This window comes from Egretta garzetta, unplaced genomic scaffold (assembly GCF_000687185.1).
Source record: "Egretta garzetta isolate BGI_Z169 unplaced genomic scaffold, ASM68718v1 scaffold166, whole genome shotgun sequence".
Lineage (NCBI taxonomy): Eukaryota > Metazoa > Chordata > Aves > Pelecaniformes > Ardeidae > Egretta > Egretta garzetta.
The window spans coordinates 1,102,515-1,130,259 of record NW_009260133.1 but is presented as its reverse complement, the minus strand read 5'-3'; the positions used below and the strand labels follow the sequence as shown (position 1 = coordinate 1,130,259).

The window sequence follows — 27,745 nt, the reverse complement described above, 5'->3', positions numbered from 1 at the left end:
GCCAAAAGGAAGGAATGGGAAATACGGCAAACACAGGTACCTACGACCAAATACAGTTGGCACAACTCAGAAATCCGCGGCACGAGTGAGGTGGCAGCTGAGTAACAAAAACCCTCTCTTCTCTTCCACCTCCCCAATGTATCAGGAAGATGATGCCTCCACCTCGTGAAAACATGCTGGAGAAGGAGAGCGTGCCTCATCAACCTCACCATGGCAACAGGGCTGGACCGCTGGCAATCTTGTTATCTGGAGACCAACATTACTCTATGCAGTTACAATGCCACACAAACCAAGTCCTAACAGCGTATGTTCAGAAAGATCCATAAAGCGTATCAAAAGCTAGCCTAGTAAGTATTTTATAACACGGCTGCATTATAAAAAGCACAGGAGTAAGAGTATTTTGCAACCATATTACTTAAAACTGAGAACAATCCTCTTTTGGCAATGTAAAATACTCAGCTTGGTTAAATCAAGACAATCACAGATAGACATTTTTTCCCAAATCTTTGGCTGTATTGCAATGGTTGTTTCAATTTGTAATCTCCAACTAAACATTTCCTATCCATGGATTAACAATATATTTACTGACTTGTGTCTTTTAACAGTATTTATCCAACATAACAAAATAAACTGCAATTTTTTATACTTTTTTTTTTACAAAACATTTTATAAATATTTTTACAAAATGTATACAAAGCAATTTCAAGTGAGACATACTTTACAAATGAAGGTATTTAAGCAAATAAAGTCCATACCACACTGACAATAAGTGACACATCCTCTTTAAGTGAAGTCAGTCTGTAAGGCCTCCCTAATCTAACAGATAAATTATACTAAAATCTTCAAAACGAACATAGTTTTCTTAATTGCCAGTTTAAAATTTGTTTTAATATTAGGCAGTATTAAATAACATTGAAATCACAATGCTGATCCAGCAAAATAATGAAAACATGTTTAAAGTCATGCACATTCACAATACTTTGCTGGACTTGAGCCCATACGATTAATAAATTCATAACTTTTTTTTTAAGCACAACAAAAATACAATTCTTTCATTTACTGCTTCACCACGTACCAGAATTCCTTTAGAATTGAATTCAAAGGAGTGAACAACAGAACATTAACAATCTAAGATTAATCTTGCTAGGATTGTTCAATGGGTTCCTCTCATAAACAGTTCAGAGAAATGTGTCTGACCAAATCAACCACGATTACTTTCTGTAATTTGCCATTTTTCATATGCCATTGTCCCCCATCCCCAAATGAGATCCAATAGAAGACACATAGCCTGATACTTCATTATGTTATTTGCTGTAGAGAGGCTGGAAACCCCATACCTATTTTGTAGGCGGTACAAAAAGCAAGTGGATCAATGAATGTGCAACTTTACTTTTTTCCCTATAAAAGAAAATTTAACTAGTTAACATACAGCTGTGTAACTTATTGTTTTCCTTCCTAGATAGTTTAGAATGGTTAAATTTCAAAAATTATAAAATAAAATACGCATCAGGATACACAGCCATGAGCACATTATTAGATCTAAAAAGGCAATAGGTGAAGACTATATTGTCAGTTTTGCCAATAAGAAAACAACTAACCACCGGAGAGTCTATTCTATGGACACCTAACTAAAAATTTAAAACTGGCAATACTTATTATTACCTTGAATATTTTATACAACACTTGGGAATGTTGGGTTTTTACAAACATGTACTTTAAAATTGGCACAATTTTTTTAAATGGCAATCAGTAACATACAAAACCAGTATTTCCATTCATGTTGAAGGGGAAATGAATTTTAAGTAAGTTCATCTTTCTCACATTGCTTTCTGGATTTGGTTTCCTTTAGTGGTCAGACAGTGGACTGTAGCTCAACACTGAGTTGCACTGTAATAATCTTCTGTCACAAGGATCTAATTCTGCTTTCTTTTGCACTATTCAGATGGACTGAATTACATGACAGCAAAGCCTTCTGTTTTCTTTCCTGGCAATCTGACTGACAACCACAGCTCGTCACAATGAGCCTCTCTTATGAAAATTGTAATCAGCAAGTCTGGAGAATGGCTGGTAATCTTTCTAAGAAATTGTGGAGAAGGTCTGGGGGAGATACATGAGCACACCTTAGAAACCACAAAAGCTATATCCTCCTGAGCAGACATATGTACTACACGCACGTGACAAATGTCAGCGTACTTATGTGCACAAAAGCACTCATGACCAAAGTAAACTAGGAAAAAGCAGCATGGGCAGCAAAAAAAAAAAAAAGAAAAAAAAACCAAAACAAAAAAACAAAACCAAAAAAACCCCAAAACACCAAAAAAACAGATGTCATAGATTAAAATAAATAAATAAAATAATAAGATTCTATCTTAACAACATGACAGCAAGCCAAATGTAAACCATGCAATGGTTTCACTTGGCTCTACAATATGAATTAATAATTATACACTTTTCGATATGTTTAAACAATGGGGTTGCTGATCGACTTTGGTCTGTACATATCTTGATAATTGTGACTGCTACGGTGGATGATTTAACATTCTCTGACAGCAAAAAGCAAAAAAAAAATCAAAAATAAACACTGGCCTTTAAATTTAATCAGAGTAAGGCTAATGTCCTCTTAAAATATAAGCTACAAATACCATAACAGTTTTCAAATAAAAGTGCTTTTGACACTTGGTCTAAAAAAAAAACCAAACAACAAATAAAAAAAACATTTATACCACTTCAGAAAGACTCAAGGCTGACTACATCCAATTATAAAATGCAAAATCTTTTCTTCAAGAGTTAACATATATATGTATTATATATATAAATTCATGGCTCTATCATGGCCTCATCCTGTACACTTTGCCATTTACTGGCTTCCATTCTACCTTCCTTAGTCAAGCATTTATTACTTCATATCATGCCACTGTGACTAAGATCATATAATATCATCCCACGGACTAAAGTTATCCACTACAAATATATCGTCAAGTACTAGTTTCTGCTCAGAAAGCAATAGAAAAGCACTTTAAGTTGAAATTATGATGCCTTGTAAACACACTGATGATATCCTTCCAACTTAAGAATCCTAGAACACAGATTCATTGACAAAGCAAATAACCACTTCTGAATAGAGGTACAGTGGGTTTTCCAGAAAAACTAAACATTTGATGATTTGTGGAAGAGAAGGGTAGGGGAAAATTGTTGCTTCCATCACTTTTTAAAAACATTTTCTTAATAAATATATCCTTTCAAATGACTGTGATTGTCAGTATATTACCGTATTACATAGGGCCTAACGACCTGCAACCTTGTTATGTTGCAGTACTGCACAATTATCAAAAGCACTATCATAATAATACTTGAAATAGTAAGGCCCTAACAGACTGCATTCTAACAAGGATTAACTTTACTTGGATATCTCACTGTAACCACAATGAGTATTGCTCTCAAACACAGAACAGAATCTAGTTTAGAAAGGTTAACCTTAAATGCATGTCAGGCTGTACTTGTGGTGTCATTCACATTTGCTTCTGCTAAGAGAAACATAACTTGTCCATGGTACTGTAACTATTAACACTCTAAGATACTATTTACAGCTGCTTCTAAAATAGAGTCAGTTTCTATAACACCTTCACTGTGGTCTGGAATAAATTTTTCCAGGCAGTTTTCCTGTGAAGCAATAGGTGAAAAATTAGGAAATTCTAATTCAACTGAGCCGCTACTTGTCGCCTCATTTTGTGGCTGTCTCCCAGCTTTTTTAAGTTCCAAGATGTTTTTAAACGTAGTTTCTAAACTCTTACTGAGCAGTAAGTCTTGCTGGGGTTCACCAGAGCCTTTCCTGTTATCAGGATGTAAAACCTCATTCTTTGGAGAGCTCCTCAGAGTTTTGTCTTGGAGGGAATTATTACACGTTACCTTTGAGAAAGATTGACCTGTGTTCCTTGATACTTTATTGTGTGTTCCATGACCGCCTCGTGACACAGTTTTTGACAAGTCTTCAGAACTCGAAGAATTCTCAGTGGACTTGGCAAGATCTTTCCCAGCCATCTTTTCTTCAGAAAGGGCCGCGCACTGGCTCTCAGAAGAACAATTAGCTTTTTCAAACTTTAAAGCTTTAGTGAGGCTCTCCGATTTTTTAGCCAAAGCTATTCCTTCTTGTGGTGTCAGAATGCTGTTAGGCACTAGAGGAAGTTTACTGTGATTTGTGGACTCTGCTGAGCTGGATTTTGGTCGGTCTCTAGCTTGGGTTTTGGTAGTCTGACTTCGAGAAGGTAATGTTTTACTAGACTGATGGTCACTTTTGCTGGACTGTGCTTCTTCAGCTGTTTTATCAAATTGTTTGGCAGAACAACAAAAATCAGCCTGATAACCATCTGAAAATTAAGGTTAACAACATTTTACTTAAATTACCTATACATCAAAATAACAGACATTCCAATGTAGTTTCTGACTATTAAATTTCAAATAACATCCACAGCCTATAGGTTCATGTCTGTTAAGAGACACACACATGCTTAAGTGTTTTGCTGCGTCCAGTGTAGGAGATTTCACCAAATTAATCAGCACACTATGCACGTATGCTCACTGTAAAACCAGACTAAGGGCACTTTCTAGCATTCTAAATATGCAAATAGGGTATCTGGAAGACTTAGTAACTTCTTCAACGCATCCTCTGAATATCTTTTAAAATATTCAGAGTATGCAGAACATTAAACAAATAGTAACTGTTGCCTTACACAAATAATGTGTTTCTAGTTGTTAGGTTCAACAACAGTCTGGTGTTGCCATTTAAGTGGCCATGACATTCCAAAAGCAATACTTTGTTAAGATGAACGAGAGTAGTCATGCTTCATACAGCAGCACTCTTTCTGACAGCCAGCGAACTCACAGATTCTTCCCTACTAGAATTGAGACCATGCAGGGGTCATGACTATCATCAAAAGAAACTCAGAAGTATTTCTCTGCTAAACAGGCCAAATATATTTTTTCCCCAAATAGCTGCCTTCAAGCTTACAGTGTCTCTAGATTGCCAAATTTGGCACTTACTAAAATTTAACTTGCAACTGCAAGTATTTCCATTACTGGAATCACTAGCAATCAGTGCCTCACTGTGGCCACAACTATGTTTAAACACTCCATACTTACGCGGCTTTTCTAAGATTCAGACGTTACCTACTACTTACCAGGATCCACTAGTGCAAGACGCTTATCCCGGGTCAGAGATGCCCTTTCTTCCTGGTTAAACATCCTATCAATCATAACCATTTCTGCCGAGGGATTTATCCGCTGGAGGAAAAGGAAAAGAGTGTCTTTCATTAGGTATTTGTGGAGAATGTTCACAATTCCACAGCATCTTCAATGAACTTGACTGTGACCCCAACCACTACTGAAAATCAACCATAAAACATTATTCACATTTTATTTGTTAAAGATTTTAAAACAAGGAATTACTATTCCAGTTGTAAGAACTGTACCTTTTGGGGACTGAGTATGTTTACTGCTGTACACCACAGTTTTTACATCACACAGTCTCTTTCTCTAATTTTAGAGAGAAAAACAGCAAAAATCTTGCAGTAGGACCACTCCATCATCTTTTTTCTTCCCTGCACTTCTCTCCCACCCTTCTAACTACTTGGTGCCGAGTTGCATTTTGCTGACAATGCCTTCAAGGCATTCCATCCATCACAGACAGAATTTCACTGGCTAGTAAGTCACAACACAGACAACTTGTTCCAAACCTGAACACTAGGTGAAATAACCCTTAAAAACGACTGAATGGGATTTACCAAACAACATACCAGATGCTAAAAGAACAGATTTTAACCTCCATCTCTCCTTTGCACCTGCAATTACTTGCAAATATTTGACGGTTAGCATCTTTTTTTATGGGACTGCTAGATTCCAAAACCACATTAATTCTAACACTTGTATTACATATTCCTGTCTCTAAAGCAGAGTGATCTAAATTGCTATCATACTCAAATTAAAAACTTTTTCAGGCTTGAAAACTAGCATGTCTGAAGCCACAACGACACTTCTTGATCCTTTTAAAATACATTCTTAAAGTAACTTTGTCAAGTTATTTTTCTACCTCATACCTGGGACTGTGAAAGACTTAAATCAGAAGCATTTCTGATGAAAATGTGAGGCTCCAACTAGCCTCTAAGTAGAAGTAATGAATTCCTAAATTGTAGTACAATTTAGCTCCAATTATAATATGGCTGGAGGCCTCTAAATGGAGCTTTTCAACATTCTTTCAGGCTCTATCACCCACAGAAATATACAGAAATCACCTGTCTGAGCACCACAGTCTGTTCAGCACAAAAGCAAGATATAAGCAGAGAGCAGAAGTTCATGTGTCTTAAATGCCTCTGGAACCTATACATGACAGCACCCTTACTTAGGTGGTATGCGAAATACAAACTCAGCCCATTTCACTGATTTTAAGGTGTGCATACACTTAAAAATGCAGGTTGGCCACTGTATATCTTTATCACCTTTGTATGTATCTTTATCACCTTCGTATATATCTTTATCACCTTCATAAGGCAATAAATCAACAAAATGAATTTTCATGCTAGCTCTCACCTTCCTGTACATTTTTTTTCAACAAACTGAATCACATCCTATAAAAATAAGATGTACCTGGTTTATAGACCTTACCATTGCATCTTCTATAAGCAAACATCTGTATTTGTTCAGCATAGCCTGTGTCCTCTTCAGAAGCTGTGTAGCTACAGATTCAAATTCACTGTCCACTAGAAAGACAAGAGCATACTTTCAAATACTGTTCTTCAGTAACCAGAAGATTCAGTAACCTCCACAAATTTAAAAATGTTCCCTTTCTCATTGCTCTAACTTACATAAAGAATTGTCTCAATACATGGATTACAAACGTATTGCCAGTTTTTAAAAAGAAAACTACCTTTTCTTAAGTCTTCCTCTGTTGGCAGTGATCCCTGGCACACATGGTATGAAAGGAGTCTCTGAACTGCATCATTTAATGATCTGAACCGACTTTTATCTGGTGTCACGGCATGCACTTGATCCTTCTGTAATTGCTGTAGAATACTATAAGGAAGGTTGAAGATATATAATGAACACGTATTCTAACAGAAGTTTATACATTGACAAAAGCTAAAAAGAAATGAAGATTAGAGGAAGTATCTGCAACAAAATTACAAAAGAAGAATGACTTACAAAGCTCCTTTAGTTAACTGTTTAGCAGCAGGTCTTTTCTGTCCAACTAAATGACCATCCACCTAAGTTCAAAATAAAGACAAATTACAATCTATCCCCTCCTTTGGAAAGCCTAAGTTTCAGCATTTACTTCTGCCAATTAAGTATATCACCAATACTAAATGTAAGCACCACATAAGTATAAACACTTTCAACTAGCTTCTGTTTTCAAAGGGCACTGTACCAATGAAATAGGGAAGTCACTTCTTTTACATAAACCAAAAGGTCTAAAACGTTGTTTGTAGGCAAATTCCACTGTAGTGCATACACATGCTTCACTAGGAAAAAGGTTGGTTATCAAATTTAGCAGGTGAAAAAAAGGAAAGTTACAACTAAAAACTTTTCCAAAGAAATGTGCTTTCAAGAACTGTCTCTGCATTTCTCAGCTGATGTCACCTTGCCTGATTTTGATGGATTAGAGTATCTGTCAGGAAAGCAGGCTAAGGTTGCATACTTAAATTTTCAAAAGCCACAGTGGCTGGGTGGGGGCGGAAAGTGGTTCCAGGAATTCTGTTTCAGTGTCGATGCTATAGATATACCCATCAGGTAGATCTACATCATCTTCTCCTTTCCTTGGACATTTATGAAGCCAAGGTTTTTCAGGGAGCACTGTCCTAAGATGTGAGGTGCTCTGAAGTGGTAAAGCCTCATATTGGTACTGCATGACAGGCAGTGCTGCAATCCAAGTATTCTCCCAGAGACAACGTTCTGGATCAGAGAGTCTTTGGTTAATACAAAGTTGTTGGGTTTTTTTAGTCAACTAGTCTTACTAATGAAATTGGTCACAGAACAGAAGTTACTTTTAAAAAAAGATTGCATGAAAGCTCTTTTGAACTACAACATGATTAGAAGGAACAAAAAAGCACGCAGTACAGAGCAACCTTCTTAGCAAAGTACGAGCACAGTGAAGCAGGCACACTGTAATGGTACTTGCTGGCCAAAAAGCCTCTAGCTTCAGAGCATAAAAAGTATTCACCACCACAGGAGAATGAACATCTGACCAACAATTACAGGACCAGGCTGAACTCATAATTGAGCACCACTGTATCTTCTGCTCTACTTGTACATCCGTAAGACAGGGAAAAAAATTCATGTCACACTACACTGACATATTTACAGCAAGGAACAGAAGTTTTAAATCAGAACCTCCCTTGTTTTCTTCCATGATTGTACAGTTTAGTTCCATCCACAAGAAGCCCACGCTTTAAAGCCCTCTTCAAACCCTCACTTCTTGCCCTCAGCTACTCAGTCCACGAATATAACATCTCCTCTCTACAGAAGTTCTTGCGTTCTGTCTCCAAAAAAGCTGGCCTCCTCTTCCAGCCCCAAACCCTGGACTAAGTATTAATTTTTTTTTACATAGTTGCCATATATAAGAGAACTTTTGGTGGTAAAAAAAAAAAAAGACATTGGGGAAAGAAGAAAATGCAATAAAGAATAAAACAAAGACCAGATGGAATTTTTCTGCTACTTCTCAAAAATCATTCCCTTGCAATCAGCTAGAGAATAGCCGAGTTTGTAAGAAGTAGTAACAGTAGGTCTAACATATCCAACTCACTGAAGAACTGCTGTGTCACAGGAAATTATCTTCAGGGAACAGTACAGTCAGACTCTACTTACTGAATTAAATCTCAAAACAGCATTCAAGAGTATCAGTTTGCAAAATACTCAACATTTATTATGTCAAAGTAGAATTTGACAAGCTTGAGTGACTTCATATACTCAAAAAAACCCTGCAAGGACTCCAAATTATCAATATGGAGTTGAAACACTCCTAACTTCACTAAAATTTTAAGGGAAAGGGAAGCATATAACTGAAAATATTCTTTACCTGTATACTCTGTTGAACTGATGATGATCCTAGTACTTTTTCTTGTGACTGTGCAGTTCCTAGAGATTGCTGTATGATTTTTCCTCCAGAGTCCTGTCCTATAAAAAGTATGTTTAAAAGGCTGTCATCCTAAGCAAGAACAGAGTCATTTCATGTACTTATCCTGATCACTTTGAGTTTTTAGCTTTTAGGAGACAGATACATGTCTCCCATGCTTAAAAGCATTAGTGCAACTACCCTGTGGAGAAACTGGCTCATAAAAATGAAACAGGACTGATACTTTGTGCTGCCAACTACAAAAGTCCTCAGATATAAATCATCTCCTGCCTTAGTACTGCAATGTAAGAAGAAATTCAAGTACCCTAAGTAGCGTCCCAACAATTTACTGAAAATCATACAGTGCATTTTATCAAGCTTTTCAACACTAACCCTCCCTCAAGCATATGCACCCCATTTTCCTAGAGCTCCTGAAAGAGTTTCAACAGCAGGCATCATAATTTTTTTTCTAGATTTTCTCGATGGGCAGTCTTCCTTCAATTGCCTTGCTCAGGAATTCAAACAGCAGCTTATTAGCCATGCTATATTACAACCAACACAAATAAGAATTTTTTTTTTCCCAAAAAAACCCCATACTGTGCTGATTGCAGAGAACTGCCTGGACAGCTTGCACATAACAGTAGACAAGGGGAAAAAAAAGCAGGTAGGTTATGGGACCTTATCCAAAAGGGTTACTTATGTACAAAGAGAACATGAAGGTTACTGCATTTTTCTGGTTTTGAATATATTGGGTTTGTTCTTTTAGTAGCATGGTGCTGCTTGAAAAGCACAGTATTTTGCCATGAACAATGCATTACCTATTCTAACGGAAAGTGACACATTCAAAAACAAATTGAGTGATGACAGCCTGCACATAACCTTGTAATCGCTATTTTTCTTTCCTCTGTATCTGAAGCAGCCATCACAAGAGAGGGTCTAGAAGTTTCATAGAATTTTTAGCAGATGTCCATATTTTGAAAATGATTTATTTCTATTTTCCTAAGCTGAAAAAAAAATAAGAAAAATGAAAGAAGGTACAATTTGGGATTTTATCGAGGGGAGAAATAATTGCTTATTGCAGAGATTCAACTTTTCACTCTACAAAATGAAGCGCCACGGTTGGGAAAAATAAAAGCACACATTCAATACTGAAAAATTTAGTTTGCATTCTTCTAAAAATAAGATTTTGATAACCTTTAGGACCCTGTCAGCATGAGCCATCAATGCAAGTCTGACATATTGAAGAACAACTAATTTCTGTTGCTGGAGAAAATTAAGAAAATGATTTTAAAAAGACCTTAGTTGACCTGATAGTGTGTTGCTCAGAAGACTTGTTAGCTGAGGCTGTCTCAAATTATCCTGTGCCTTCGATGCAGAAACCGGTGATGTCTGGTTCATAGCTTTTTTCTGTGCCACATACATTAAAAAAAAATAAAAATAAAAAACCACAGTCAAATATTTACTGAAAGCTTTAACAGAGGAAAAAGGCAAAAAAGGCAACTAAAATTCAGCTCTATGCATCCTTTTTCAACCTCAAATTCAGAAGTGGTAAAATTTCAGACATCTCAATTCCTCCTAAGTTCAAGAATTTTATAAAGTAAACCAGAGAGGAATAGAAATTACACTAATAGTACAAATATAGACCAGTTATATTCTAGAAGAACCATGATTTACCACTATAAGTGGTCCCCAGAAAGCTCAACTTTTGAGAGTCTCGAAACTACGAGATGACTATATTAGCTGTCTCCTTAACAAAAAAATACACAGTGGAACAAACTGTCCACTGTTTAGCAACTAAATGATACATGGTTTAATTGCAATACAGTACAACACTTAAAATGTAAGTACAAACAAACTAAAAAGATTCTAGTAAACAGCAGAATTTATTCTGTGTAGTTCCAATTTTCAGGTCTGAAATTTCAGCACAAAACCAAAATGAACTTCTACAGCAGTAAGAAATATTATACTTTTATAACTGCTGAAACTCACTGACCCAGTACATATCCTACAAATAGGAAGATACAGGCACACGAAGCAAAAGTCAGGCAGGCCTCAAATCACTCATCTGCAAACAAAATGTTAAAACCTGTGCTAGCAGTTTTGGCAAAGGCTAAAACGTGGTTCTGCAACATGTTCACCCTTATTTTCTATATATACATTATTTTTTAAGACACATTATTGCTCATTTTGGTCTTGGTTAAAAAAATCCATTAGACCTTTGGGAAAAGAGAAAGATCTAAGATAATTGGTGCCAATGTATTTTGAGACAGTTATTATAATGACCAAGGCAAAAAAAATAAAAGCAAAGAAAGGACAGAAGTGGAATAATAGCTTGTTGCTAACTGTGTGACAAGTCACTGAGTTAAATATTGGCCAAGTTTGGAAGTTCACTTATGAAACTGACAAACAAGTTGAATATATACCGCAGCTGCCTCAACTGCACAAATAAAGACCAGTTCTCACTTTAAAAGTAAGTTCAGAAATTTTTTTTAAATCGTTACTAAATTTTCTCAGAGAAAATATTTTTTAAATGTTATGCTTTTACAAACTGCTTTAAAAGCTATTTTCTCTTAAGGATTCTAAGAAACACCTCTTGCCTTGTCTTTGCTTCGAATTTGAAAGCTTCTAACTGCTCCAGACACACAAAACTACAGTGGGCAAAATGCCAAAAAAATTCAGTTTTAGCAGATTCATTTTGTATGGTAAGTAACAAAGAGAAACCCAAGAAACCTTTTCACCTCTAATTTGAATAGGTCAAACCTTGAAAACACATGCATAGTCTTTAGTGAGGACTTGTCAGTGCTAGGAATGTAACCAAGCCTTTACATCTAGCTCTATGGCAAGATTTTCAGGCAAGTTCATAGTTGTGTGATCTTAAAATGTCCATTCCTTTAAATGGGAGCAGAAACAGGTCCTGTTAAGCAGTTCTGAAAACATGACTATAAATCACCAAGAAAATCTTCTGAGTTAATGAAAACGACAGACTCACGTACTCTGTGACAGACCTCAGAAAATACCAAGTGAAATTATGTCTCTGGGTTACAGTAATTTTCAGCAGTGCCACAGTATTTGTAACAATACAAACTAGCAAAATTAACGTTCTCTGTACTAATACCAACTTTAATACTTTGCTAATGAGATTTCAGCATAGCTTAGAAGCATTTATTTGGCTACATTCTCAAGCAGCTTTCATACCTGACCAAATGCGAACTGTTGTTGTGTTACTCCAACTGATGTGTGACTAAAGGTGCTGATAGATTTGGAAGAGGATGCTGGAAGACGATGGGATGCGCTGACGGAAACTTGACTTCTGTTCTGCGTGAGCTGATCTCCAGTGAAGTTTCCTCCTGATGCAACAGACTGAACTGATGGTCCCAAGCTAGGATGTACTGAACCAGAAGAACTTGCAACAGCAAATCGATTCGAAGCTGACATATTTGAGACTGTAGACTGCCCAGGTGACATCGTAGTAAAACTCGATCTACCTTGAGAAACATTAGCTTGACTGGGCGACAAATGCAACACTGTTGGCGATGCCTGCTGCAATGGCACCTGTCCACCAACAATTTGTGAAGTTCCATGATTTACTATAACTTGGTTTCCAGGAGTTGTGAATGTCTGGCCGGAAACAAGCTGAACGGCTGCGTTCTGATTATTCAGCATCTGTCCTGAATACGACTGGTTGGCTCTCAGCATGTTTGTAGAGTTCCTGTTGAGCATTACATGCTCGGCAGACACTTGGCTAGGAACCAGCTGGGAAGGCTGAGTCTGAAGAAGTTGTCCATTTATGGCCTGGACATGATGAACTGAATTAGAATTAACAGACAAACTTGTAGGTATGAGAAACTGGTTTTGAGGTGCATGAGGCTGTCCCATAGGAGAATGGATAACAATACTACCTCCAGCATTGCTAACTGTCTGAGGTGTAACTGATTTTCTTGTATTTTGTTGATTAACAATATTAACAGACATATGAGGACCAACTACTGAACTCTGAGGTGAGTTTGCAGAACCAAACGGAATCCCTTGCTGTACGTGATGTTGCTGTATTCCCAAATTATTCACATTGTAAGCAGTCTGCTGACCCATCTGGATAGGCTTTGGTTGGATATTAATGGGAACTTTGTTAGAGTTTGGTGCCAAACCCCTTTGAATGATGATATTATGGACAGGCAATGACGTCTGAAAATTTGTGCTGTTAAATGGAACAGTTACAGGTTGTGCTACTGGACTTGAGTTTGAGTTACCAAACAGTGAGTTACCATTTGGCGTTTGTCTATGAACCAAGAGGCCACTACTCATGTTTGCAGGTGTTTGTTGACCATTGCCTTTCAGTATTATCTGAGATCCATCAAGGTTATTAATGGTCATCATGGAAGGCTGATTACTAAATGAACCAATTAGCTGTATCTGCCCAGAACCACTAATCTGGCTGCTATTAGACAAATGCTGGCTGGGAACACTAATTCCGACATGTTGCATAAAGCCATGTTGCACACCGACTGTATTGCTTGCAAAAGATGCTCCAACAGGTTGCTGTACCACTTGAGTAACTCCTATAGGTTGCAACGTCTGACCTGAGTAATTAGAAACATTAGAAGCCTGAGTAAAGGATGCTGATGAAGAAGGATGAAGCTGAGCTTGTGCAAACTGTTGGCTAGAACCTACACTGGCATCCAAATATGCCTCTTCTGCCAAAGTCTGTTCAGTAATATTGGCCTCCTGCAAGGACTTCTGAAGAATATCAAAAGGCTGATCCTCAGTAAGATCAGGTAAAGGAGAAGATACAAGTTCATCTTCAAGGAACTGAAGGCTACTGGACAGCTGCAGTCCATCACTGGGCCCCTCTCCAAGCTGACCACTTACACCTTTTACAGACGACTTAGGATCAGTGTTCTGAAATGCAAAACCAGAAATAAATCATTTTCAGAAATTCCAAGCTCTACCTGGTTCCCCATTAAGCCTTTTTTCATGCAAGCAAACTTTCTTTACAAAATTATATTCTTTGCACAGTACATATATAAGGCAACATTCATCCCATACAGTGGGCCAGCATAAACATGTGCGTCACATCCCACTCGTGCCCTCGTAACAGACTGCTGGAGACACTACTCATCCTTTCACTTCTCAAATCTCCCAATTCCACAGCACTCAGCTCCGCAGCTGCACTGTTTCAAGAGGATGTGACACGCTCTTGAAGTCCCATTTTCCCTTCCTCAAGCTGAGCACTGTATGGGCAAAAGGATAAAAGAAAGGAGGACGGAAAACACCTCTACTCTAACTCAGTTTGAGGGAAGGTTTCAGTAGCAACAGCAGTAGCAGGGAAAAGGCAGGAGAAAGCTGCTCCTTCACTGACTTCCTCAATCAAATGAGATCCACCTCCAAAAACCTACCACTATTTCTATAGTCACAAACTAGTGACCGTTTCATAAGGTTAAGGAATTACACTAATTCTTTGTTTAGAAAAATTTTAGAAACAAAGCAGTAAGAAAAACAATGCTACAGACTTTGTGGTTTATGCTAGCAAAAAGATTACAGAGAACTATAACCATTGAAATGGCACCAAATATTAAGTGTCACCTTGAATGAAAAAATTCTTCAAACCTACATCCATAAATCCTGTGATAAGGAAAATCAGAACCTACTTTACTCTGGCCTAATGTCAGTAAGATCTTCCTAAAACAAAACTATGTCCAGAAATTCTACGTAACACAAGTATCAGGTTTCTACAGGTGGAATGACAAATTTAAATGCATAATAATACTTGCAATAGTTTCAAGTTAGACAGAATACACCTTCCTAAATTGCCAAATATCTCAACTATTCAAAGACAACATCCAGTTTCTTTTTAGGTCAGGATAAATGCAACATGTGGGTGTGACATTATCAGTCACCTTCATACTCCGAGCCTTCACTCCTTGAAGGTCATAGATGCTTGTTTTCACCGCATATGAACAGTGTGAAGATGCTGCAAGCCGTAATTATCACAAGCAATAATGGCCCCGCCCTAACTTCAGTTCCCCAATTCAATCTGTTTCTGAATCAGCCTGTGTCATTTATGAAACATCAGTCATATTTTAAAATATTAAGAGATTGGTCTTAAAATTCAGTAAAATATTTGCAAAATACAATTATAAAATTACAGTAAGTTTTTTACATTTAATGTTAACAGAAGGAATTAAAGTAGTACTTAAATGTCTTGATGTCTGCATCTCATGAACACCTAAAATGACAAATCAGGTTATCAACTGTACCTAGGACCAAAGGGGAGTCACTAACTAGGGCATTACTAGGAGTCATAACTGTCAGGTTATTGTGGAGAATTCCCTACTGCATCTGTAACTTGTCTCCAGTGACAATGACTAATCTGAAATCTTTCACGACTGTGTAACTTGAGGGCTCCAGTTAGTACTAACAGTACAACTATTACTACTAACAATAGTAATAATAAATACTACTACATGCAATCAAGATTAATAGCTTGAAACTCTCCCACTGGAACGAAGAATCCCAAGTTCCATTCCCTGCTCCCAGGACTGTTTAACATCCAAAACCAATTTTATGTGCATAAACTGGAACCAGGGACCTTCGAAGTTAACGACTGAATGACTGCTGCCTAGATTCAGAACAGCCATGCAGAACACCATACTAATTTCAACAATTAGTGCCTCTGCAACTTCATGAATCTGCTTACCAACAAGAGTCGTATTCTCGCTGGCTCCATTAACATTCTGCTCTCTTAAGCTGTTCTACTATACTGTAGCAGGAAGGTGTAAGCAGTCCCTGAGTACAACCCAGGTAATAAAGCAATGGCTATGGAACCATCTCACGAGAGTTGTAACAGAGACCGACGACAGCCCAAGGAAACCAACCAGGAATCAGTAGAGGTGGTATGCAATCATTCAATTTGGGGTGGTGGGGGAAAGAGGGGACACCGCTTTGCTGTCCTTCAGTTAGCAGGAACTTAGTCTTGTTTGTGTTAGGTGTTGGCCGAGCATGCTTACCAGCTGAGGCACTGAGCCCTTGACACTGAATTTGTAAACTCTGCCACTGAAAGGCATGAGGGCGGGTATCAAGACATTCAACCTACTTCATGGTAGCAATTCTGAATACATACAAAGACAGAACATTCAGTATCTGCAAAAATTGTAATGACAAGAATCTCAGAAGCCTTTAACTTTTCAGGTATCTTACTTTGTAAGTAGGGACTGTGAAACCATCTATTTATATTTTAGATATCTCTTGTTCCTTCACAATGCACTGTAAGAATCTATCTTTGCAATCAAGTTGTTCTTTACTTAGGTCAGCACAGGGCTTTCACACAAGGGAGGGAGGGAAGAGAAGATGGCATTGGTATTCATTATGAAGATACAAAAGGATAAGAACAAAGCACAAGAGGAACAAGTGCTGGAGAATGGAAATACAGTAAGCCATCCCTAGGAACACACACTAGAAATCCCTGGTCCTCTGATCACCTGCCTTCTTGATTACCAACCCCCCCAATCTCATATACCAAAAAGCTCTTTTGGTTTTCACCAAGCATTTTTGCTTCTTCATACTGCTACTCCCTATACAACCACCCCACCTTGCCCAGAATCTCCCACTCCCTCTCGAAATTACTCCAAAAACTCACTTTCTGAAAATTTACCAGAAATACACCCCTGAATCCTGCCTACCTACTCATGCTTATCAGAAGAATCTCTACAAAGAACAACTAGGAAGTCTAGGCTATGACAAATTCATGTCATATGTTACCCTTTTTTTCCCCATAACCTCATTTTTCTTAGTCCTCAAAACCCACCTCTGCCATGCTGCAAACAGGAAGCTGCTGTCCATTAATGGCTAGTCTGGTGCCAAGTTGAAACCACTGTTACTGATTAGCTGAAAATTGGGCACACCCTATTACTGCTGGTACCCCACTGCCCCACCATTATGTCAACCAGCTTATCGGGAGAAAGAACTGTCACTCAGCATGTTTCTTCCACAATATTTAATAATGCTATTGAAAGGGGAAGGACAGGGCAAACACTTCACGTCACACTACTGTGGCTACAGAAAAGTCACTAGTTCTCTACACATAACCAGTTTTCAGGATTTATTTATGGCAATTATTTAAGGTCCCTACACACCGACAAGTACATCCACATATCTGTTAGGAACGTGAGACAAACAGAGTCATGGCAACAGTACAACACGAAGAGGATTTACCAAGGAAACCCTACTCTACATATTCAAATAACAGAATGGTGGGATGAAGAATTCAGTTTTTTTTTTAAAAAACACACCAATGAAATCAAAGAAATGTGGGTCAGAAGGGATCTCTGGAAGTCATCTAGTCCAGCCTTCCACTCAAAGCAGGACTATTGCCAGTACTAGAGCAGAACAGCCTTGGCTTTATCTCTAAGGATAGGGATTGCACAACCTCATTGGGTAAAACTTGGTCCAGGGCTGCAGTAGACTCCAGGCGAAGAAAGGATACTGAAGACCACTTGCAACACCTAATGAATTTAAAGGGACTTCCCTAACACTGAAGTTACAGGAGGGAAATATACCAAGCCAGCTATTCAGTCTACAGAACAAAAAAACCCCATTCAGTAATTTAAAAAAATTGCCAGCTCAGATTCTACTTAGAAGTAGGAAACAAAATCATCCTGACATACAGAGGAAACGTATGAATGACTAATTTTTAAGGTCTACATTTGAGCACTACTACTTCTACCATCACTAAAATCACAAGTCCAGTTTATTGGAGAGAGTTACACGCGAGACTATTTTCACTGCTCAGCAAGCTGTTTTACACATTTACGAAACACAGACCAACAGTGCAGTATCTTTTGATTAACTCCCCACTGAAAACCCAATGAAATACTTAGAATATTAACAACATGAAATGGTTCTATGTTAGCATTCAGAATTTTCACATAAAAAAGGTCAAACCCCATATCTACTTCATTCAGTTTTATGAAAGCCAAGTAAAGCCAAAACAGGAGCATGCAACCTCAATACAAACATGATTTATCTCCTGATCACTTACATTGGAGTTGGCGAAAATTGAATTTGAGTTGGCTACAGAATATTCTGCGTTAGTCAAGTCTTCATTGCTCTGGTAAAAGACAAAAATCATGTTTAGAAATAATACACTCAATGAAGCTTATGTATGTCTAATACACAGGAATGCTACTTACAGATTTACTACTAGGTCCATGTAGAAAATAATTCAGCGCCTGTGGGTCCCTTAAGGGGGGAAAAAAGAAAAAGTTACCACTTTTAGGAAGCTCTTTCTGCTAGTTAATGAGGCTAATTTACCTAAGCCAGCTACTGTATTCATATAAATTGGGTTTATAGTAAAACCACATTTATTTCACTGATGCCAATACACAGCTGAAAGTTTATACCATCTGAGGATCTGTGCTTCTGTATCAGCAAATTTTCAGATGTTGATCATGTTTGCGGTCACTGTACCAAGGCATTTCAAGCAATCAAGTAGGTTAATCACAAAATTTTACTTGCATTCTACTTTACTTCCCTTTATGAGGGTATTACTCCTATTCTCTCAAAACACACAGTATTTTATGACAGCACATAGTTCAAAACCTAAGGAAAATTACTACCACCGAATAACATGCAGAACTACAACAGGTACTGTCTCTTCGACAGAGACAAACTATAATGCCTGTTTAGCTAGAGTCAAAGTCAATAGGGTATTTACAAACCTGGATCTTTAACATGTTTCCCACCACCCTTAACAGAAGTTAACAAAAACACCCTATTGACACACCTGAATCTTTAACATGTTTTCTGCCACCCTTAACATAAGTTAACAAAAACTTATGCTTGCCAGAGTAACAGTCCCTTCGCTTGGAGAAAAAACACCACCTTTTCCAAGTGAAATCAGCCACAGAAATAACTGACTAAATATTACGAAATATCATTTCAGTATATTTAATTAACTTAGCACTATCACTGAATAAAACTCAGATTAAAAATGTGGTCTTACAGAATGAGTGTTGGAAATTCAAACAAATCAAAAATACATTAATGTAACTGCAGGTACAGTGTTGGAAATTCAAACAAATCAAAAATACATTAATGTAACTGCAGGTACAGACCAAGTAAAAAACATTAAAAGGTTGTGTTACATGGGATTATTTTAATACAACAATTATACAGCACTTTCCAACATGTCCATTAGCATGAAGAGTAAAATGACATGGCGTACTTTGATTTTCAAACATCTTTATTGAGTAACAAGTAATAATAAAACATTTTGGAGAAGCAGGAGATTCTCATGTAAAAAATAGTAATTCAAAACATCTCTCCTTCTCTCTTGATCATCCTAGAAAATAAAGAGGGAACAAGTTAAAGATCTTTCAGGTTTACAACTAGCCTTCTAAAAGCACAAATAGACCTCTATTCCTCTTTTTTCATTAAAAAAAAACCCCAAACTGCATTCATGTGTTTACAAAAAATGTGTTAGACAATACTTGGCAGGGACATTATGGTACAGCTATGCTTACAACATAGAAGCGGTTACACATATTTTCAAATGAAAATGTCATTTTCATAGTAGATTACACTAAATTTAAAGAATTAAGTAGACTAGAATTTATGATCTCATACAGGACTCTATCATGCTTACAAGTTTTATTAATAAATAACCAGGTTGTTTAATACTAATTACACTCACTGGCTTTAAATTATGAAAAATGCAATTAAAACTTAAGAACACTTCACCACCTTAAATATTGTCTTTAGCAAGGAAGGAATTTTAGAAGGCACTTACCGAAATCAAAGATCAGATGGGGAAAAAAAAAGCTGTTTTCCATTCTTCTAGATGGTTAAGACAGTAATTGCTGCCAGCAGCAAGAACAACACTGTAATTTTTCACGCAAACACTCATCTGTATAGAGAGCACTTCATTTTCTGGACCACCTGTGAACTTGTACCAGGATGCTCGTGATTCATGTTCATGACAGAGCATTTAAGTATCCCATGCAGTCAATTATCATCTTTATGTTTCAAGCAGGATGTGTTTTCATAAGGCTACAATCAGTAATCTTGCACAGTATACTTCACAGAACATAACAGTGAGCCATTACTGGCAATGCTTTTGCTATAGGATCCACCGAGTAACCCCCAAATTACAGCAGCCACTGTGGTGATATTCTGTTTTTTTCTTTAGTTAAAGCTCTCACTGGTTTCGCTGGAAGCTTTGAGCACATGAGAAAGGTAAAAGGCCTATTTATTTACTACATTTAAGACAGTAAAATCTTCTATGAAGCAGAGACGATCTTTTAGTAGCAGCTATGAGACTGATGTCATGCTAATTTCTGGCAGAGTTTGATCATAGTATCATGTATGAAATGTTCAATTTTCTTATGATGTTTTAAATGCATTATAGCACATTATCTGTTCTGGAATACTGACATGAATGTTAGCCAAAGGAAAGTAACTTGTCACAGATACAATCCACTAAAATCCTGCTCATGCTTCAGCTAGCCTAATTATTTTTTAAGATTACCATATGGAATTATAAAACTCAAAAAAAAAGCTGTTATGGAATAATAATAAAAAAAGGACCGTTTAAAATCCCCATTTTTAGTAAAAATAGAGTATCTGAGCAAAATGCTGATAAATTCTTGTTTCTTGTGAATACTTAATAGTACTGGGTAGCAATTCTGTTCTTCTAAGTTTTTATGCAAATACATGTTATTAGTAGAAATTAAGTACGTACAATTAAGAAAGGAGTCATTTCACTTTTCGCTTTAAAATACAAGCATAGCACTAAGCATCTAGTTCCACTACTCAAAAAAAATTGAGATCTTTACATTTTTAATCCAAAAAAACCAGTCCTTTGCAATGAAGTTTGCAACATCCCCAGTAACATGCCTCAACACTGACCTGATATGACCACTAGCTGAGAAGAGAGTCCAACCTCCACGCACACTCATTTCTCAGCCTCCCTTGAGGAGAATGCCAGCAGTGGACTGTCAGCTAGCATACACTGGGATTGAAGGCTTTGTGATACACACATCTCTCCAAAGGGAGGAAGCTACTCATTTCATTTGCAAGTCACCGCATCTTGAGGTAAGAGTGAGATAGAATTGCCTTCTAGAAGATGGTTTTGCAAAGTTATTTTTCCCAATTTTCTGAAAGAATCGTTTAAGGAAAACTTACCCAATAAGATCAAGGAGACAGGATTCATCGTCGTCATCATCCATGACAACTACAACAAAAAGGGAGAGGGTGGGTATTTGATACGTGCAAGACAAAAGATGGCTTTCAACAATAAAACCAACTTAGAACATCTCGGTATTTTTATTAAACATGAAGTTGACAGATGTCTACTATTGGCAAAGTTGTTAAATAAACCTGCACTTTCTACAGAGGTCCACTGATTCATCACAAAATCAAATTCAGTCACATGCAATGCTACACAAAACCCCATGCAATGTTTTATCATTTAGGGGTTTTTTTAGAATTCAAAATTGACGAAAGACAAGTCATTAACCAAACTGATTAAACAGAACTTCCATGACTTGAAGTAGTTAAAAAAAAAAAAAAAAATCAACACTGAATGCAATCTCAAGACTCCAATTAAAATGCTTCTATAGGAATTTACTCCCAGCTAATCCCAAAGATGGAGTAACTGAACACTACAGCACCTACAAAGACTGTTACAGATTAGTGGCTATAATACTCACCAGCCAAAAAGGTAAATAAATTTAGGTCAGTATCATGACAGCACTGTTATAGGCTAGAACCAAAACTATAGCCAAGACATTACAAAGCATTAAAAAAGAACACTATTTTCCAGCAGACTTTTCTTAGCTATTGCTAGTGAGTGACACTGTGGCCACTTCCAGTTTCTCCTCAACAACACTCAGAAGTGGAAAACAAACTTGTGATTAATAGTACGGAGTTTTGACAACCCTTTTAGCATCGGGTGGGGAACTCACTTACATTAGCCAAACTGAACGTAAGCATCCATTCATTGGGCGCAAAGCAATTTTAGCCTCACAATACCATGCCAACCAACTGTCTTAACACAGTGTCTACTCTGCTGGGTGCCGCCTGTACCTAACACATTCCATCACTCTTTACTCCGATTGCTGTTCCTTCAAAGCTTCTGTCTGCATATCCTGGTTCTCCTGTTCACCGTAACTCTCTGAATGTCATCTGAGAATGCACCTTCTCCCTTTTCCCTGTCAGTAACTCTTAGGACCATTTTATCCTTCCTTATTCTCTCTGTGAAGATCCCATCTAATAATCCACCAGTTCAATTATCAAGTGATGCTAGCATTTCCTAAACCTCTTGGAACCCTGGCTTCCATTTAGTTATCCAATCTCATCTTCACAGTCTCTTCAGAGTCTCTTCTAATCACATCAGATTGATCACTATGCATTCCATGCTTGGTTTTTTCCTCAACTTCCCTTTAGAAGTCTGCTATCATACTTATTACTCACATTTATTAATATAGTTCTGGTTTTAATTCCTTTTGCTCTCTCTCTCACTTCTTGCCAAACAGAAACTTACTCTCCCTGACCAGATTCACGGGAATCATTCTTCAGGCTCTCCCTCATACAGATCTCCATAATGATTAAGACGATGAAGGGACTGGAGCATCTGTTATACAAGAGGCTGAGAACACCAGGACTGGTCCACCTGGGGAACAGAAAGCTATGGGGGAATCTTATCCATGTGCATGAAGATCTGGTGGGAGGGTGTAAAGAAGACTGAACCACACTCTTCTCACTGGTATGCAGTGAATGAACAAGAGGCAAGGGGCACAATTTGAAACAACAAAAACAACAACAAAGAATCTACATAAACATAAGAAAAAAAAATTTCTTTTTAAAAGGTAGTGAAATACCAGCACAGGTTTTCCTGCGAAGTTATGGAGTCTCCATCCTTGGAGATACCCAGAACCCAGCTGGACCACAGCCCCAAGCAGCCTGCTCTGGCTGAGCCGGCTGCGAGCAGGACGACAGATGAGGTGATCTCCCGCCATCCCATGCCACCTCAGCTGTCCTGTGATTCCATAACCTCTTTCCTAACTTTTTTCTATACCCCATTGATTCTGAAACTGGTTTATACTTTAGACAGGCAGAGAATATCCTGTCCTCTATACTGCATAGCCTCATTCACACTTTTTCTTCAATCAAGCTTTTCTTCAAGCTTTAGCTTACAAGCAAGGGTGATGCAGAACCAGAGCATACATCGCTGTAAGGATCCCTCAGTATCACCTCTCTGGGAGAACAGGAAAATGAAGCACAGCTACTGAGAACTACCTCAAACGTCAACAAGATCCGCGTTCATGAGGTGATTATGCATCCTAAGAAAAATAATTTCTCCCATGATTCAGTACTACATCTGCTCACTGTTGTGCACAGCCACCAGCACAAGCACTGATCTTCCCATTTAATGCTAAGCAAATAACATGACAATTTATGTCATCACAAAATTCAAATGTAAATGTGCAAATTAATAAGCGATTAGCATTAAGTGATTAGCATTCTGCTTTAACTGCACTGTTAGTACTACATACAGAAAGCTGTTACTTCCTCTAACAGCTAAGCAGCACATCCATCTCTCAAGAGCAAGGCTTCAAAGACCCCTATCTAACCAAAAGTAAAAACCAGCTCTATCAGAAGTCAAGAGGATCTTCACACAGCACATCTACTTTTGAAAATCCCATCCCATATGGCAATACTGACACCGTTATTTAAATAAAATAATATAAAATATCTTCACTTTACCAAACCAAATATTCATTGTGACTATACTACAAAAGGGTTCAACATTATGGAAAGCAACCACATAGAGCTTTGTTCCATCAGTACTCCTGTGGGTATTAAAACTACTAACGCAAATTAGACATAATTGATAGAAGTTCACTAAACTCTTGAAAACCTGCATGTAACTGTAAGAAGGAAAATAAAATGCATGAAACCAACAATGTGAGAAAATACATATTCTTCGCTATTCAGCCCTTTAGCTGAACATGCAGCTGGCTTTATTAGAAAAAATAATTTATTGGTTTTCCTCATTTCACAAATATGACACAAGAAAATTTTATCCAACGTACTGTAAACTCCTACCAGTTTACAACAGAAATAAACCCCAAAGAAAACAGCTACATTTTGTACAAACACCAAGTATTGCAACCAGTCCCCTCCGGAAGAGCATCCTCCTAACAAGCTTTAACAACATTCTTGTCATCACTAGCAGAATTCTACTCACACATGAAAAAGAAATATGTCATATTTTTTTTTTTTTAAAAATTCTGGTTTAGCAAAGAGCTAATCTGTATGAAACCATTACCAAGTTTTTATGCAGCTGATGAATGTACCGTCACAGAGCCACAAACGCACCTATCATACACAACTCTTGCTACCATCAGAAGTTGTTCTGACCAGCGTTCACAGCCTAGGGGGCTGCATGCTCCCACACCTTGAAACTGCAAATAAAGCACAGAGAGGTCGCTACCATCTCAATTTCCCCACAGACAATGGCTAGGTAACGCTACACTAATGCGATGCTGCGTGGCAGTGCTTTTGTGAAATACCACAGGACCAACACACAATTTGAACAGCACACATCGGGGTATGCGGTCTGTGAAACAATCAAGATCACAACCAAGCCACAATCCTACCCATTTAGACTAAATTCTGTTCCTATTTTGCCACATACAACCAAGATCTACATAACCACGTAACTTCAGGTTTTGATCTGTTTAACTGATGCAGATTTTCAATGAGGATTAGCATCCTGTTAACTTCAGGACAGCAACAGAAGAAGTGCACAATCAGACCAAGTCCTTGCACACCCAAAAGCAACTACTCGTTCAGTCTACTTCGAAAAGAGGGCACCTTCAGCAACACATGACCTTGACATAGATGATCATTTAGAAGCATGTTAATAGACGCAAGCCTATCCTGTGAAATTTTCTATAGCACAAATGGTAGAAAAGTTCGCTTTATACAAATTCTGTCCTCCTGGGTGTTTGTTAACATATAGTGGGCCAAATCAACGACCGATATATGAAATGGGTACAAACCCTATTAAGCCAGGACAGTTTGAAAATAAAACTCGACACAATGAGTGGAATTAGAGGATTAGTTACGTAGCCTAGACCACTGGTCTCCAAAGTGGGGTGTGTGCACCCCAGTGGGTGTGCAAGCAAGCCACTGGGGGACAGGAAGAAGACACTAGAACTTCAGCAGTACATGCATGTAATTTGTAAATAAATATACATATATTGGGGGGGTCATGCTCAAAAAACTTCTACCGATAGGGGTGTGTGATCAAAAACATTTGGAGACAACTGGCCTAGACTCTTGAAATTAACTTGTTCCTGTATTTGGATCAGTTGCCCCTGGGCAAAGGGTGTGGGTGGAGGCGCTCCAGACGAGGCTCGTACGGGCCCTTGAGACCCATCAGTGCACCAGGGCCAGACAAGAGCCCACGACAGACACACCTGGGGGAAAATACACACTGGGAAGATTCACACAACCTGCTGGAGAGCTGTTACAATGTAGCCTAGCAAATATCTAATTACCATCAATACTGTTCTATGGTGCCTTTTTAAAAAAATATTTAAAAAAAAAAAAAAACACACAAAAAAATCAGTTTATCCTAAGTAGGCCAAACTCAGCCCTGCTGGTACATCCATCTAATTTACAAAGGGCAATCTTTACTAATTAGCCACAATCCAGCACAAATATTCCCTGTAACTTATTATTAGCAAAGCCTCTACCATTTTATTTCACAGCCCTGTTACTGCACCAGTGAACCCAGTATATACTTCAACGTGTGTCACGTGTCCTTGTGGCAGCAGCGCTGCCTATCCCTTTCGGGAAATAACCAGAGTGCCTTTTATCGCATGTTCCCGAACAGAACATAGGAAAAGGTAAAAGTCATAAAACTGACAAGGAAATCCCAGCTACACAAGCCAGGCCTCTGGGGGACTGCTGTAACTCAGCCTTTAAGCCCCTGCCTTCCTTTCAACACTCCCACCTACAACAGAGCACAGACCAGCAAGAGGCAGAGCGCAGCCCTGCGCCCTCTCATCCACTTTCCCCGAGTCAGCTCAAGGCTTTGAACAGTCGGCTGGAACCAAAAATTCATCTGACAAAATGCATTAATCCGCTTCAACTTGGATTAGCTTCTTGATTCGGTTCTGGCTTGCCATGGGGCTACAAGGGCACTAGTGCCAACACAGGAGAGGGGATGGGAATGAGGGAGCTGGCAGTTAAGCACGGGGGAAGGCAGCAGTGCTTCAGCCAGTGTAAAGCGCTTGTCGGACGGTAGCTACGGACGTACAGTTAACACAGCCACCCCTCTCACGTTAGCTGCAGTGCAGGTAGCAGGTCAACAGAAGCCATAACTCCCCTCTATTCAGCACTTGTGAGCTCCACCCTGAAATACTGTGTCCAGTTTTGCGGCACACACACACCCCCACTCCACCCTCACCCCCGAAGAAATACAAAGAAACTTGGAAGAGTCCAGCAGGGTGCCAACAAAATCCTGCAGGCACATGACACCGAGTCTGAGGGAACTCCATTTCTTTGGCCTGGACAACAGAAAGCTAACTGAGGCGCTACCTGCCGTCTGCCACCAGCTAAAAGTGGTGCTAAGGCAAGCAGAGCCAGCCTCTTCTCACCAACGCGCAGCAAGACACGAGGCAAGAGACAACACACGCGACACAGAACAGCCCAACTGGATAGAAGGAAAAAGAAGTTCACAAACAAGAGTGCTGAAGCAAGAGGGTGGAATCACCACCCTCTCTTTTTGGAAATTCTCAAATGGCCCTGACCAGCCTGTCCTAACTGTGAAGCCAGTTGTGCTTACAGCAGGGGGCAGGGCCAGATAACCTCCCGCGGTCCTCACCAGCCTGGATTTTTAATCACCGTGCTACACAACCCACAGTAGCATGCCACACGTGCAGGGCCTGCAACCTGCAGCGTCATAAAATAACTGGGTTTGTCCAGAAGCAGTCCAACTATTCATACATGCTTCATATACTGTATGTGGTATTTTATATAACTTAAAAAATGGGAGTATTCAAACCCACTGTAAATACCGGATTTTAAATTCACTCAAATTATACTCAAGCTTGTCACAAAGGAATTATTTTCCTTTTTCAAAGTCATTTATGGTTTCATACAACCTTAATACACAACTTCAGATAGAAAGCAGTAAAACATTATTTCACATTTTGTAAAAAGCCAAAGATAGCGGCTAGTTTAAAAAAAGCAACATTTAGAGCAGTAATTGCCGAAAGTGCGATACGATCCACTTCAAAACTTGGTAAGCCACAAGTAAGTATAAGTATCTGCAAAACTGTAGTAAAAATCTACAGACTCCTAACTTCTGTGCAACTGTACGGGATCAATTCCTGGCTGCAGCAGGCTGGCCCATGGCTTCTGAGAGTGAACCCTGACCTTTGGAAATCAATGCTTTAAAGCAAGGAAATGCCAGCTGCAGTCACAGCTTTACAGTGGGAGATAATCAGCCTTGCACACCGTCTCACACGCACTACCTGAAGCAGCTACTGCCTGAGTTAGGAGGAGACGTGCCCGCTAACCCTCACAAGTTGGGTAAGACTTTGTACGCATCCAGGCAGCAGAACAGCTAGGGCCACC

General features: G+C 38.5%; 1 protein-coding gene across 4 annotated transcripts in view; it reads right to left on the bottom strand.

Moving 5' to 3' along the window:
* Nucleotides 1-211: 211 nt before the first annotated feature.
* BICRAL (BRD4 interacting chromatin remodeling complex associated protein like) overlaps nt 212-27,745 on the bottom strand; it is a 36,504-nt gene continuing 8,970 nt past the window's right edge. For 3 of the 4 annotated variants that reach the window (XM_035897028.1, XM_009641590.2, XM_009641591.2), the window contains 11 exons: nt 21,275-21,323; nt 18,283-18,331; nt 18,132-18,200; nt 12,293-13,993; nt 10,405-10,504; nt 9,062-9,159; nt 7,192-7,253; nt 6,917-7,062; nt 6,655-6,749; nt 5,175-5,277; nt 212-4,364 (listed from right to left, as the gene is read on the bottom strand). In XM_035897028.1, coding sequence (XP_035752921.1) covers nt 3,562-4,364; nt 5,175-5,277; nt 6,655-6,749; nt 6,917-7,062; nt 7,192-7,253; nt 9,062-9,159; nt 10,405-10,504; nt 12,293-13,993; nt 18,132-18,200; nt 18,283-18,331; nt 21,275-21,323 — 3,275 coding nt within the window. In that variant the 3' untranslated portion in view covers nt 212-3,561. Of the gene's footprint in view, nt 4,365-5,174; nt 5,278-6,654; nt 6,750-6,916; nt 7,063-7,191; nt 7,254-9,061; nt 9,160-10,404; nt 10,505-12,292; nt 13,994-18,131; nt 18,201-18,282; nt 18,332-21,274; nt 21,324-22,971; nt 25,027-27,745 lie in introns of those variants that run through there. The other variant, XM_035897029.1, reaches the window with a different exon arrangement.